General features: G+C 54.1%; 1 protein-coding gene across 1 annotated transcript; it reads right to left on the bottom strand.

Annotated features, from left to right (window-relative positions):
* Positions 1 to 1,153: 1,153 nt before the first annotated feature.
* On the bottom strand, positions 1,154 to 10,311 carry LOC119966874 (cobalamin binding intrinsic factor-like). Its single transcript, XM_038798836.1, has 4 exons — positions 10,162 to 10,311; positions 6,787 to 6,962; positions 3,655 to 3,841; positions 1,154 to 1,293 (listed from the first exon to the last, which is right to left on the bottom strand). Exons 1-4 carry the CDS (start codon positions 10,274 to 10,276, stop codon positions 1,184 to 1,186), a joined length of 588 nt encoding a protein of 195 aa, XP_038654764.1. The 5' UTR covers positions 10,277 to 10,311; the 3' UTR covers positions 1,154 to 1,183.
* Positions 10,312 to 13,423: the final 3,112 nt, after the last annotated feature.

Genomic DNA, 13,423 nt, shown 5'->3' on the forward strand with positions numbered 1-13,423 from the left:
CAGGCTGGAGGGGCTGAATGGGGCCTCCTGTTCCTGTGTAACAGGCTGGAGAATGGGCTGAATGGGCCCCCCTCCTGTTCCTGTGTAACAGGCTGGAGAAGCTGAATGGGGCCTCCTGTTCCTGTGTAACAGGCTGGAGACGGGGCTGAATGGGGCCTCCTCCTGTTCCTGTGTAACAGGCTGGTGAAGGGGCTGAATGGGGCCTCCTGTTCCTGTGTAACAGGCTGGAGAAGGGGCCTCCTCCTGTTGCTGTGTAACAGGCTGGAGAAGGGGCTGAATGGGGCCTCCTCCTGTTCCTGTGTAACAGGCTGGAGAAGGGGCTGAATGGGGCCTCCTGTCCCTGTGTAACAGGCTGGAGAAGGGGCTGAATGGGGCCTCCTGTTCCTGTGTAACAGGCTGGAGAAGGGGCTGAATGGGGCCTCCTCCTGTTCCTGTGTAACAGGCTGGAGAAGGGGCTGAATGGGGCCTCCTGTTCCTGTGTAACAGGCTGGAGAAGGGGCTGAATGGGACCTCCTGTTCCTGTGTAACAGGCTGGAGACGGGGCTGAATGGGGCCTCCCCGTTCCGCGGTGAGACAATGAATGTGGAGGCACGTCACAGAGTGTACAATATATTTTATTGTTTGGAGTTCACAGACGGTACATGGGCAGCCATCGAAACCGAGGTGTCTTCAACGTGGCAGCTCCCCATAGCAACCCATCACTAAGGCTGCAGTCTACGAGAGGAAGGAATGCGGGTACCAGACCATCATGGAGGGATGCTGGCGGCCATCTTGGTGTCTGGGGCAGTGGGAGGCACATTGGCATTGAACGGTGCCAAGTCACGTTGGTAGCCTGTTGGACAACAGTCTCGACTGTCAACTGTTTTGGGTTCGGTGGGAGGGAAATTTTGGGGGGAGGGGGAGGAAGGGTGGGAAGGTGGAGGCGTTCCAACCAGCAGAATATTCGGCAGCCATTCCCCACTCCCTCCCCACCCAACACACCCTCAAGCAGTTGGTCTCCGAATGGGCAAAATCCTGCCAGCCCGCCCGCCTGCAGCCCCCAGATATGGCCCTACATTGCCCACTTCTCAACCCCCTCTACACCCTCCCCCTCTACACCCTCCCCCTCTACACCCTCCCCCTCTACACCCTCCCCCTCTACACCCTCCCTCTCCCAACCCGCGCCTTCCGTTGCGCCAGCCGATCATGTGAGGGTGATGGTCGGGGTGGATCTCCGAGCGACGCTGTCTTCTGTTGCATTGCTGCCTGGAGGCTCCTGGCCGAGGTTGCTGGTGTCGGGGCACGGAGAATCGTCTGCGGAGAGACAAGTCGGTTACTGTCCATCCCATCGAACCCACTGTGGTGACGACAGAATCCCAATACGCACTGAGGGAGAGCAACAGAGGATTCGAACACCGACACTCAGGCCAATCGGCCCATCTGCACCCTGCCGGTGTTTCAGCTCCACCTGGGACTGCTCGACCTGGGACTTCTCCCATCTCCCCCCACCCTCAGTGACATTTCCAGCTCCCCCTCGTGGGTTTATCCAACATTCCCATTCAATACCTCCCCATATCCACCTCAGCCACTCGCTGTTCTATTGCTGATTAATATTTCTCCTCATTCCCTCATAGTAGAATCCCTTTAGCGCAGTAGGTGGCCATTCGGCCCATTGATCCTACACACCCTCTGAAAGCGCACCTTAGCCAAGGCCCAATCCTCTACCTTATTCCTGTAACCCCCATCAAACCTTTTTGGACACCAAGGGGCAATTTAGCATGGTCAATCCAACTAACCTGCACGTCTTTGGACTGTGGGAGGAAACCGGAGCACCCGGAGGAAACCCACGCAGCCACGGAGAGAGCGAGACACAGACAGTAACCCAAGGCTGGAATTGTGCTACCTTGCCATACTTATTAATGACCATCTTACATCGACGAGCCCCTCGTTCTGGCCCACAAGTTGCCCTTTTATTCATTCACAGGATGTTGGTGTGTCTGTCTCGGCCCGCGTTATGGGCAGCATGGTAGCACAGTGGTTAGCACAGTTGCTTCTCAGCGCCAGACTCCCAGGTTCGATTCCCCGCTGGGTCACTGTCTGTGTGGAGTCTGCAATTTCTCCCCGTGTGTGTGTGGGTTTCCTCCGGGTGCTCCGGTTTCCTCCCACAGTCCAAAGATGTGCAGGTTAGGTGCATTGGCCGTGATAAATTGCCCTCCAAAAAGTTAGGTGGGGTTACTGGGTTACGGGGATGGGATGGAGGTGTGGGCTTAGGTAGGGTGCTCTTTCCAAGGGCCGGTGCAGACTCGATGGGCCGAATGGTAGAGGTGACAGAGTTATGGAGGGTTGTCGGGGCTGGAGGAGGTTACAGCGATAGGGAGGGTTGTCGGGGTTGGAGGAGTTTACAGAGATAGGGAGGGTTGTAGGGGCTGGAGGAGGTTACAGAGAGGGGGGGTTGTAGGAACAGGAGGACGTTACAGAGATAGGGAGGGGTGTAGGGACTGGAGGAGGGTAGAGAGATAGGGAGGGTTGTAGGGGCTGGAGGAGGTTACAGAGATAGGGAGGGTTGTAGGGACTGGAGGAGGTTACAGAGATAGGGAGGGTTGTAGGGGCTGGAGGAGGTTACAGAGATAGGGAGGGTTGTAGGGGCTGGAGGAGGTTACAGAGATAGGGAGGGTTGTAGGGGCTGGAGGAGGTTACAGAGATAGGGAGGGCTGTAGGGGCTAGTGGTTACAGGGAGGGATGTAGGGACAGGAGGCGGTTACAGAGATAGGGAGGGTTGTAGGGACTGGAGGAGGTTACATAGATAGGGAGGGTTGTAGGGGCTGGGGGAGGTTACAGAGAGAAGGAGGGTTGTAGGGGCTGGAGATGGTTGCAGAGATAGGGAGGGTTGTCGGGGCTGGAGGGGCTCACAGAGATGGGGAGGGTTGTAGGGGCTGGAGGAGGTTACAGAGATAGGGAGGGTTGTAGGGGCTGGAGGAGGTTACAGAGATAGGGAGGGTTGTAGGGGCTGGAGATGGTTGCAGAGATAGGGAGGATTGTAGGGGCTGGAGGAGGTTACAGAGATAGGGAGGGTTGTAGGGGCTGGGGGAGGTTACAGAGAGAGGGAGGGTTGTAGGGACTGGAGGAGGTTACAGAGATAGGGAGGGTTGTAGGGGCTGGAGGAGGTTACAGAGATAGGGAGGGTTGTAGGGGCTGGAGATGGTTGCAGAGATAGGGAGGATTGTAGGGGCTGGAGGAGGTTACAGAGATAGGGAGGGTTGTAGGGGCTGGGGGAGGTTACAGAGAGAGGGAGGGTTGTAGGGACTGGAGGAGGTTACAGAGATAGGGAGGGTTGTAGGGACTGGGGGAGGTTACAGAGAGAGGGAGGGTTGTAGGGACTGGAGGAGGTTACAGAGATAGGGAGGGTTGTAGGGGCTGGAGGAAGTTACAGAGATAGGGAGGGTTGTAGGGGCTGGAGGAGGTTACAGAGATAGGGAGGGTTGTAGGGGCTGGAGGAGGTTACAGAGACAATTGGTCGGGGGTGATGCCTGCGACTCCGCGGCCCCCTCCTAGTCCATTCACCCTCAGTGGGAGCTGGAGAGAGCTCGGGGGAGGGCGCCACGGTTGACCTTTTGGAGTAGGGTCGACTGAGCAGCGCCAATGCGAGCCTCCTCTGATACCTGAGGATGCCATTACCTGATCCACACAGATGCTTAATGTCCAGGTAACTGCGCCCCTCCATGGCCGGGAGGGCGGCCGTTACTGCCATGATGTCTGGCGGTGTCTCGTTCACGATGGTCTCGATCATAGATTGCAGCGATTGCGAGCAGTTGTAAATGTTTTTCGCCACCGCCAACCTCGGGCCCAATTTGGCGTTCAAAACCTTTGGGAGGAAAGGGAGAACAATTCAAGATGGTGTGTTCTGCGATGTGGGAATATTCCCTTTGGGCATTCAAATGCAAACTGGGGATAATCTTTTCAAATGGTGCGGCACAGTGGTCACCAGCCAATGGTCTCTGTGCGGAGTCTGCACGTTCTCCCCGTGTCTGTGTGGGTTTCCTCCGGGTCTTCCGGGTTCCTCCCACAGTCCAGAGACTTGCAGGTTAGGTAGATAGTGTCATGTGAGAACACCTTTAAGAAATGGATGTTTAAGCAATGTACCTTTAAGAAATGGAGCAGCTCATATTACTGAAGTGATGTCAGAGGGTGGGGGGAGCTGAGCTCACTTCTGCTTTTGGTTTCATTTTGAGAGAGAGCAGCTGAAAAGTGCCTGGCTGGTTTGCTGAGAGCTGTTTGAAAGGAGAAAGCCAGGTTTGAGGAAAAGAGCTTGGGTGTGTCTGTGTTTTGCAGTGAGCTGGATCTGCTGTGATCTCTGCCAGGAAAGACTATCTCTGAATCATTTGGGTGATTTAAACTCATAATAGTAATGTCTTTAACCTGATGTGTTTCTGTTTAAAGGTGTTAAGTCTTTTGGAGGTTTGAAGGAACATTTTGAGGGATTATTTAGTGTTGTATTATTTTCGGGGTTATCTTTGAAGTAAGGGGTGGTAAGTGATCCAATGTTTATTTAAAAAGGTGAAGTTGAATTCATGGAATAAACATTGTTTTGTGTTTAAAAACCCACGTGTCCATAATTGTCATACCCCACCTGGAGAACAAGCCGTGTGCTTCAAAAGCAACAATACATTAAATACATCAAAACACTTCGACAAACATAGACACATATACAGTCACACTGAAACAGACATGCACACAGAAATACAGAAAAAGACATGCACACGGACAGGCACACATACAAACACACAGACACCTGCATATGGGTGGAAATCTGGAACTCCCTTCCTGAAAGGGTGGTCGACATTTGAGAAGCATTTCGATGAGCACTTGAAACACCGCAGCGTGCACACAGCTACGGAGCAAGTGATGGGAAATGGGATTAGAATAGGTCGGGACTGGATGGCTGGTGCAGACATGAACGGCCGAAGGGCCTCTTTCCGTGCATTAGAACTCTATGCCTCTCCGACCTGTACATACGCCAAAGCCCAGTGAAGATTTACCACCATTTCGACACCAGGGACTTCAAATACTTCAATGACCTGCAGACTGAACTGCTGCCTGGCAAAGTGAATTCTATAGACTCACCCCCTTCGTTAATCACGAACCCATCTCACTCGGCCTGGACAATATTCCGAGATTCGCCCTCCACGTGGAAACGTGCACTCGGAAATGCGCGCACAGAAATGCTGGTACACTGAAACAGGCACTAAAACCTGGAGATGCACACATACAAGCGCTCACACAAACCCGCACATGCACACAGGAAAACAAATAGTCACACAAACACGCAGAAACATGGGCGCACAGAAAGACACGTGTGCGCACAGAAAGACACGTGTGCGCACAGAAAGACACGTGTGCGCACAGAAAGACACGTGTGCGCACAGAAAGACACGTGTGCGCACAGAAAGACGCGTGTGCACAGAAAGACACGTGTGTGCACAGAAAGACGCGTGTGCACAGAAAGACACGTGTGCGCACAGAAAGACACGTGTGCGCACAGAAAGACACGTGTGCGCACAGAAAGACGCGTGTGCACAGAAAGACGCGTGTGCGCACAGAAAGATGCGTGTGTGCACAGAAAGACGCGTGTGCGCACAGAAAGACGCGTGTGTGCACAGAAAGAAGCGTGTGCGCACAGAAAGACGTGTGTGCACAGAAAGACACGTGCGCACAGGAAGACACGTGTGCGCACAGAAAGATGCGCGTGCACACAGAAAGACGTGTGTGTGCACAGAAAGACGCGTGTGCACAGAAAGACACGTGTGTGCACAGAAAGACGCGTGTGCACAGAAAGACACGTGTGCGCACAGAAAGACACGTGTGCGCACAGAAAGACGCGTGTGCACAGAAAGACGCGTGTGCGCACAGAAAGATGCGTGTGCGCACAGAAAGACGCGTGTGCGCACAGAAAGAAGCGTGTGCGCACAGAATGACGCGTGTGCGCACAGAAAGACGCATGTGCGCACAGAAAGACGCGTGTGCGCACAGAAAGACCCGTGTGCGCACAGAAAGACGCGTGTGCACAGGAAGACGCGTGCGCACAGAAATACCCGTGTGCGCACAGAAAGACCCGTGTGCGCACAGAAAGACGCGTGTGCACAGGAAGACGCGTGCGCACAGAAAGACACGCGTGCGCACAGAAAGACACGTGCGCGCACAGAATGACACGTGTGCGCACAGGAAGACACGTGTGTGCACAGAAAGACACGTGCGCACAGAGAGACGCGTGTGCGCACAGAAAGACGCGTGTGTGCACAGAAAGACGTGTGTGCGCACAGAAAGACGTGCGCACAGGAAGACGTGTGCGCACAGAAAGACACGTGCACACAGAAAGACACGTGCACACAGAAAGACACGTGCACACAGAAAGACACGTGCACACAGAAAGACACGTGCGCACAGAAAGACCCGTGTGCACAGAAAGACGCGTGTGCGCACAGAAAGACGCGTGTGCGCACAGAAAGACGCGTGTGCGCACAGAAAGATGCGTGTGCGCACAGAAAGACGCGTGTGCGCACAGAAAGACGCGTGTGCGCACAGAAAGACGCGTGCGCGCACAGAAAGACACGTGTGCGCACAGAAAGACGCGTGTGCGCACAGAAAGACACGTGTGCACAGAAAGATGCGTGTGCACAGAAAGACATGCACACAAGCAGACGTGCAGACAGGCACCTGCATACACAGGCAAAATTATATATACAGGAAAGCACGCACAGACACACCCAGACACACACACACAGGAAAACACAGACTCACAACCGGCAATACCTGTATGACGATTCCCGTTTCGTAAGCATTCCCAAAGCTGCCATTCAGCTGGATGTTCTGAGTTAAGTCGGTCAACAGGAGTTCAATGGCCACCTGCATTCTGCTGTACGCGATATCCGGGTTGGTTTGTGAATGCAGCAAGCAGCTCATTGCTAGGATATAATTGCACTTAGCTCCTGGGGAGATAAACCGAGGAGGAGTCAAGGAACCAGCTCATTGATTTAATCACACCGAGCAATCATATTAACCAGATATTTGGAGTCAGTTACTGAACAGATTCACAAGAGTACGCCAGTGTACTTCGAACACAAAGAATAAAATATTTATTAAACAAGAATAACAAATGATATTGCACAAGACAAAAAAGTAAGTACAGTTTCAGTAGTACTCTCAAAATAATTAACTTTATCCCAGCGGTACCATGGGTAAGAAGGGATACTTGCCGTTACAGACCAAAGGATAGAAGATAAGGGAGGATACGGTGGAGCTGTATAAACCACTGGCTAGGCCACAGCTCGAGTACTGGGTGCAGTTCTGGTCGTGCATGTGGGAGAATGCATATGTGAGTGTGTGCGTGAGAGACTGCATTTGCGTGAGAGTGTATACGTGCGTGAGAGTTTTTAAAAAAATTTAGAGTACCCAATTATTTTTTCCAATTAAGGGGCAATTTAGAGCGTTCAATCTACCTATGCTGCACATCTTTGGGTTGTGGGGGTCAGACCCACGCAGACACGGGGAGAATGTGCAAACTCCACACGGACAGTGACCCAGGGCCGGGATTCGAACTCGGGTCCTCAGCGCCGTAGGCAGCAACGCTAACCACTGTGCCACCGTGCTGCCCTGCGTGCGTGAGAGTTAGTGTGTGAGTCTGCATGTATGTGAGAGAGTGCATGTGAGATGGGGCGCATGTGAAAAGAAGGGAGTGTAAACGAGAGCACGTGTGAGAGGAAGTGCGAATAAGAGGGAGGGAGGGTGTGAGGGAGGGAGGGTGAGAGGGAGAGGGAGGGAGGGTGAGAGGGAGGGAGGGAGAGTGAGAGGGAGGGTGTGAGAGAGAGGGTGTGAGGGAGGGAGGTGAGAGGAAGTGTGAGAGGGTGAGAGGGAGGGAGTGTTGAGAGGAGAGGAGGGCGAGTGAGAGGACGTTTGAGGGAGAGAGGTGAGAGAGAGGGCGGTGTGAAGAGGGAGGGCTGTGTAGAGAGAGGGTGTGAGGGAGGGAGGGTGGAGGGAGAGAGGGAGGAAGTGTGAGAGGGCACACTGCGGAGGGCTGAGAGTGAGAGCCGGAGGAAGTGTGAGGCATGAGAGGGAGGGTGAGAGGGAGGGTGAGAGAGGGAGAGTGAGAGGGAGGGAGTGTGAGAGAGAGGGTGTGAGGGAGGGAGGGTGAGAGGGAGGGAGTGTGTGAGAGGGTGAGAGGGAGGGAGGGTATGAGGGAGGGTGTGAGAGGGAGGGTGTGAGGGAGGGTGAGAGGGAGTGTGAGGGAGGGAGTGTGAGAGGGAGGGTGTGAGGGAGGGTGAGGGAGTGTGAGGGAGGGAGGGTGTGAGGGAGGGTGAGGGAGGAAGTGTGAGAGGGTGTGAGGGAGGGAGTGAGGGAGGGTGAGAGGGAGGGAGGGTGAGAGGGAGAGAGTGTGAGAGTGTGAGGGAGGGAGGGTGAGAGGGAGGAAGTGTGAGAGGATGAGAGGGAGGGTGAGAGGGAGGGTGTGAGGGAGGGAGGGTGAGGGAGGAAGTGTGAGAGGATGAGAGGGAGGGTGAGAGGGAGGGAGGGAGAGGGAGGGTGAGAGGGAGGGTGTGAGGGAGGGAGGGTGTGAGGGAGGGAGGGTGTGAGGGAGGGAGGGTGAAAGGGAGGGAGTGTGAGAGGGGAGGGTGTGAGGGAGGCAGGGTGAGAGGGAGGAAGTGTGAGGATGAGAGGGAGGGTGTGAGGGAGGGAGGGTGAGAGGGAGGGTGTGAGGGAGGGAGGGTGTGAGGGAGGAGGGTTGAGAGGAGGGTGTGCGGTGAGGGAGGGTGGCAAGGGAGCGAGTGTGAGAGGGCGGGTGTGAGAGGGCGGGTGTGAGAGGGATGGCGTGTGCGGGAGGGATGGGTGAAGAGGGCGGGTTGTAGAGGAGGAGGGTGTGAGGGCGGGAGTGTGAGGAGGGAGGGTGTGTAGGGAGGGAAGGGTGAGAGGGATTGGTGGGTGTGAGGGAGGGAGGGTGTGAGGGAGGGTGTGAGGAGGGGGTGAGGGAGGGTGTGAGGGAGGGCGGGTGAGAGGGAGGGGTTGTGAAGGGAGGAGGGTGATAGGGAGGGTGTGAGGGAGGAGGGTGTATGGGAGTGCGGTGGCGAGGAGGGTGTGAGGGAGGGAGGGTGTGAGGGAGGGAGGGAGGGAGGGTGTGAGGGAGGGAGGGAGGGAGGGTGTGAGGGAGGAGGGAGTGAGAGAGGGCGGTGTGAGGGAGGGAGGGTGTGAGGGAGGGAGGAAGGGAGGGTGTGAGGTAGGGAGGGAGTGTGAGAGAGGGTGTGAGGGAGGGAGTGTGAGAGGAAGGGAGTGTGAGGGAGGGAGTGAGGGAGGGAGGGTGTGAGGGAGGGAGGGTGTGAGGGAGGGTGAGAGGGAGAGTGAGAGGGAGGGTGTGAGGGAGGGAGGGTGAGAGGGAGGGTGTGAGGGAGTGAGGGTGAGAGGGAGGGAGGGTGAGAGGAAGGGAGTGTGAGGGAGGGAGTGAGGGAGGGAGTGAGGGAGTGATTAATAACTCGGCGATCACACTCCATGTTGATAGGTTTTGCTGTTGTGATTGGCCGGGCTGGTTTAATGATAAACGCACCGGGCCGGGCTGAATTCTCCGGGCACCGGCGACAAAATCCCGTTCGGCGATTGGCCGGAGAATCCGTGTGCCCGGCCATATCGGGGGCGGTGCCACTTCCGCCATGCTTGGCCCCCTCCAAATCGCCGTACTCGCAGAGTACGCCACGCGCTGTACCCGCGGCCTGACGACATTGTCGCTCGGCACAGCCACCGCTGGCCGCCGCCGTGCGCGTGCACGGACCCGGCAATTCTCCGGGCTGTATCGGCAGCGGGAGCCGGATGCTCTACCCTGCCTTCCTGTTAGCCCCCATCACAATGGGGAATGGGCGGCCGTTTCACGCCGTTTGCTCTGGCGTAAAACACCGTGCCCACGCCCGCTTGGGGACGCAGTCTCCAAATCGGAGAATCCAGCCCATGGTGCTGTTTATTGAGGAATGCTGGACTTTGAGTGGTGATTCAGAGGTTTAGCCGGATGAATAATTTCGATGTGTGCTGAGCCCCCCCCCCCCCCCCCCCCCCCCATGGAGTCAGTGGAACGAGAGGAGAGTAACACTTTACAGAATAAATCCGACCTCGCGGCCTGAGCTCTGTCTGGAGCTCCGGACTCTGACCCCTCACCTATCGACATGTTCTTGGACTCCGGAGCTTCCAGATTAACGATGAAGCTGACAAAGCTGTGAGCAATGTCAGCGGGGATTTCTTCATTCTCCAGGCACAGGGCCAGTATCGCCATGCTGACCTGAGAGGAGTCGGTGAAGTATTTCTCGCTGCTATCTGCAAATTGCAATCAGAATAAGAATTACCACGAGCTGGGGGCGGGGAGGGGCCCAGGGAAGTGTTAATCGGAACGTTGTACAGGATGCTGCACCGAAGGACGACATTCGGCCCATTGCCCCTCTGCCAGCTCCTTGTGTAAGTCTATCCAACCCACAACCCTTCATGTTTCCCATTGAAATAGTGATCCTATCCCCACCCCACCTCGTTCCTTTTAAAAGTTACGACTTTCCATCTTTCCTCATTTCCCCCTCTGATTTCTTTTGCAATTATGATCAACTGGTGCCCCTCTGCTTTCCCGGTCAGGTTGAAATGAAGCACGTTTAGAGACTTCTACAGAGAACAACAAAGGATTTATTTACCAGGATCGACAGGAGCAGCAGCAGGTATACAGCGAGTTCGGGAAAGCCTCTTGCTGCCTCAGGGAACTAATCCCCGGGGAACAGTCCCCACCCCTGAGTTCCGACTGGCCAACCAGGCCAGGTGTCCCTGACTCTGCCGTGTTGCCCTAAAACGGACAATCACCACATTCCTCCCCCTTTAAGTCCTTGGTACAATCTTCAACTCACTCAGTCCTCAATACGAACACATTAAGTACATGCGGGGGCCAATTCTAAATCCAGTCTTTGAGGGGGGGTTTCCGTTGCCTGTACATTGGCGGATGCTTCCGTGGGATCGACATTAACGGGAACTGGAATAATGGGGACCTCTTCCGTCACAGGTGACTCATCGCTATTCGCTTCCATGGAGACATGTTATGTTGATAACAGGCTAATCAGATACTTCGGCGCTTATAAATTTGAAAACATCCCTTGATGGCAACACTGACTACTCCACAAGTGGTCCACGTGTTAATGAGTGATCCATCTCCCCCCCCCCCCCCCCCCCACATCCACTTAGGGCGACATTTAGGTCAAACAGTTTCTCCTTCTTTCGTCTGTCATAAGCCTTCACTGGTTGTGAACATCGCAATTACATGTCCTCGCCACCTCTTGCACCATCTCCCGTCTTGCTCCCCTCTCTCCGCATGCACGCGTTCTCCGCGACCATTCTGGCACATCTCCTGCACGCCCTCTCCGAAGTCTGTCCGCCCTTCCAATACAGTGCTGTGTGTGGGACTGGGACCCCCACTCGCCTCGCTCAAGCAGGGCGCCTTATAGCGGATAATGTTAATGCCGGGGATAATTTGGGCAGTTTAATTATTGTTATTCCCCCCCTAACCCGCTGCCTCACAGCGCCGGAGGCCCAGGTTCGATTCCCGGCTTGGGTGACTGATTGTCAGCACGTTCTCCCCGTGTGCGCGTGGGTTTCCTCCGGGTGCTCCGGTTTCCCCCCACTGTCCAAAGATGTGCAGGTTAAGCAGGGTTACAGGGATAGGGCAGGGGAGTGAGCCTCGGTAGGGTGTACTTTCAGAGGGTCAGTACAGACTCAATGGGCCGAATACCCTCCTTCTGCAATGTACGGATTCTATGGACCATCCAAGCTCTGCAAACGAGTATCATGACTGAGTTCCACTCCCCAGCCGTTTCCCCGTACCCTGTGTCATGTGAGAGTACCTTTAAGAAATGGGTGTTTATAAATGGGTGTGTATATAAATATCTGTAGTGAGAGTACCTTTAAGAAATGGGTGTTTATCAGTGATGTCAGAGTGTGGGTGGAGCTGGGCTGTCTGTCAGCTTTTTACTTTCGTTTTAGGCTATTTGCTGCAAGGTATGTTTTAGCTTTGTTTTCAGTGTTGGAGCTGAAGCCAGACAGAGCAGCTGTACTGCTGATCTCTCTGCCATCAAAAGACTATCTCTTGATCATTTGGTGAATTCAGAATTATAAATGTTTTCAGCAGTGAATGTAAACCTGATGTGCTTCTGATAAATGTCTTGTTTTTAAGTGGTATGCATGTTAAAAAAGGAAAGCTTAAAGGATTACTCAGTGTTGTATTCTTTGGGGGGTGTATTTGAATTGATGGTTGCTAAGATGTTCACTGCATGTTTTAAAAAGGTTAACTTGAGTTCATAGAATAAACATTGTTTTGCTTTAAACAATACTTTTCCATTTCTGCTGTACCACACCTGTAGAGTGGGCTGTGTGCTCCCCATACCACAATCTATTAAAAGTTGTGGGTCAGGTGAATTCCATGATACACTTTGGGGTTCTCCAAACCCTGGCCCAATAGCACCTGCACAGTGTTTCCATTCAAATAATCATCTAAAACCCTCCTGAGTCCCCCTCCAGTGAAGCTGACTCCGCCACACTTCCAGACGGGGAATTCCGGACTCAAACCGCTCGCTCTGTGAAAAGGTTTTTCCTCACATCCCATTTGATTGTTTGTAAATCACTTCAATCTGTGCCCTCTCATCCTGGATCCTTTGACCAGAGAGAACATTTTTCCCCCATCGACTCGGTCCAGCCCCCTTATGATTTTGAACATCTCGATCAAATCTCTCAGCCTCCAAGTGGAACAGTCCCAACCTTTGATTGAATGATTGATATTTTTCGTCACATGTACCGAAGTAGAGTGAAAAACATTTTTCTACAGCCGCGGGAACGTGCACAATGCCTACATAGTAGACAAAGAGAATAATCAACAGGCTCCATTGACAAATGGCACGTCGGCAGACAGTGATTGGTTACAGTGCGGAACAAGGGGCCAAACAAAGCAAATACATGAGCAGGAGCAGCATAGGGCGTCGTGAATAGTGTTCTTACAGGGAACATCAGTCCGAGGGGGAGTCGTTGAGGAGTCTTGTAGCTGTGGGGAAGAAGCTGTTCCCTTGTCTGGATGTGCGGGTCTTCAGACTTCTGTACCTTCTGCCTGATGGGAGGGTCTGGAAGAAGGCAATGCCTGGGTGGGAGGGGTCTCTGATAATGCTGTCTGCCTTCCTGAGGCAGCGGGAGGTGTAGACAGAATCAATGTGGGGGTGGCAAGCTTGTGTGATGCGTTGGGCTGAGTTCACCACACTCTGCAGTTCCTTGCGATCTGGGACTGAGCAGTTGCCATACCCAAGCTGTGATGCAGCCGGACAGGATGCTCTCTATCGCACATCTGTAGAAGTTTGTGAGAGTCGGTGCAGACATGCTGAATTTCTTTAGCTTCCGTAGGAAGTAGAGA

Source organism: Scyliorhinus canicula, chromosome 6, assembly GCF_902713615.1.
Source record: "Scyliorhinus canicula chromosome 6, sScyCan1.1, whole genome shotgun sequence".
Classification (NCBI taxonomy): Eukaryota; Metazoa; Chordata; class Chondrichthyes; order Carcharhiniformes; family Scyliorhinidae; genus Scyliorhinus; species Scyliorhinus canicula.

Excerpts from the sequence above, each read along its gene's own strand:
- LOC119966874 (XM_038798836.1), bottom strand. The coding sequence starts at position 10,276 with ATGGCGATACTGGCCCTGTGCCTGGAGAATGAAGAAATCCCCGCTGAC. Across the intron at positions 6,963-10,161 it reads GTCCAAGAACATGTCGATAG|GAGCTAAGTGCAATTATATC; the intron begins GTGAGGGGTCAG and ends TTATCTCCCCAG. Across the intron at positions 3,842-6,786 it reads AAACGGGAATCGTCATACAG|GTTTTGAACGCCAAATTGGG; the intron begins GTATTGCCGGTT and ends TTCCTCCCAAAG.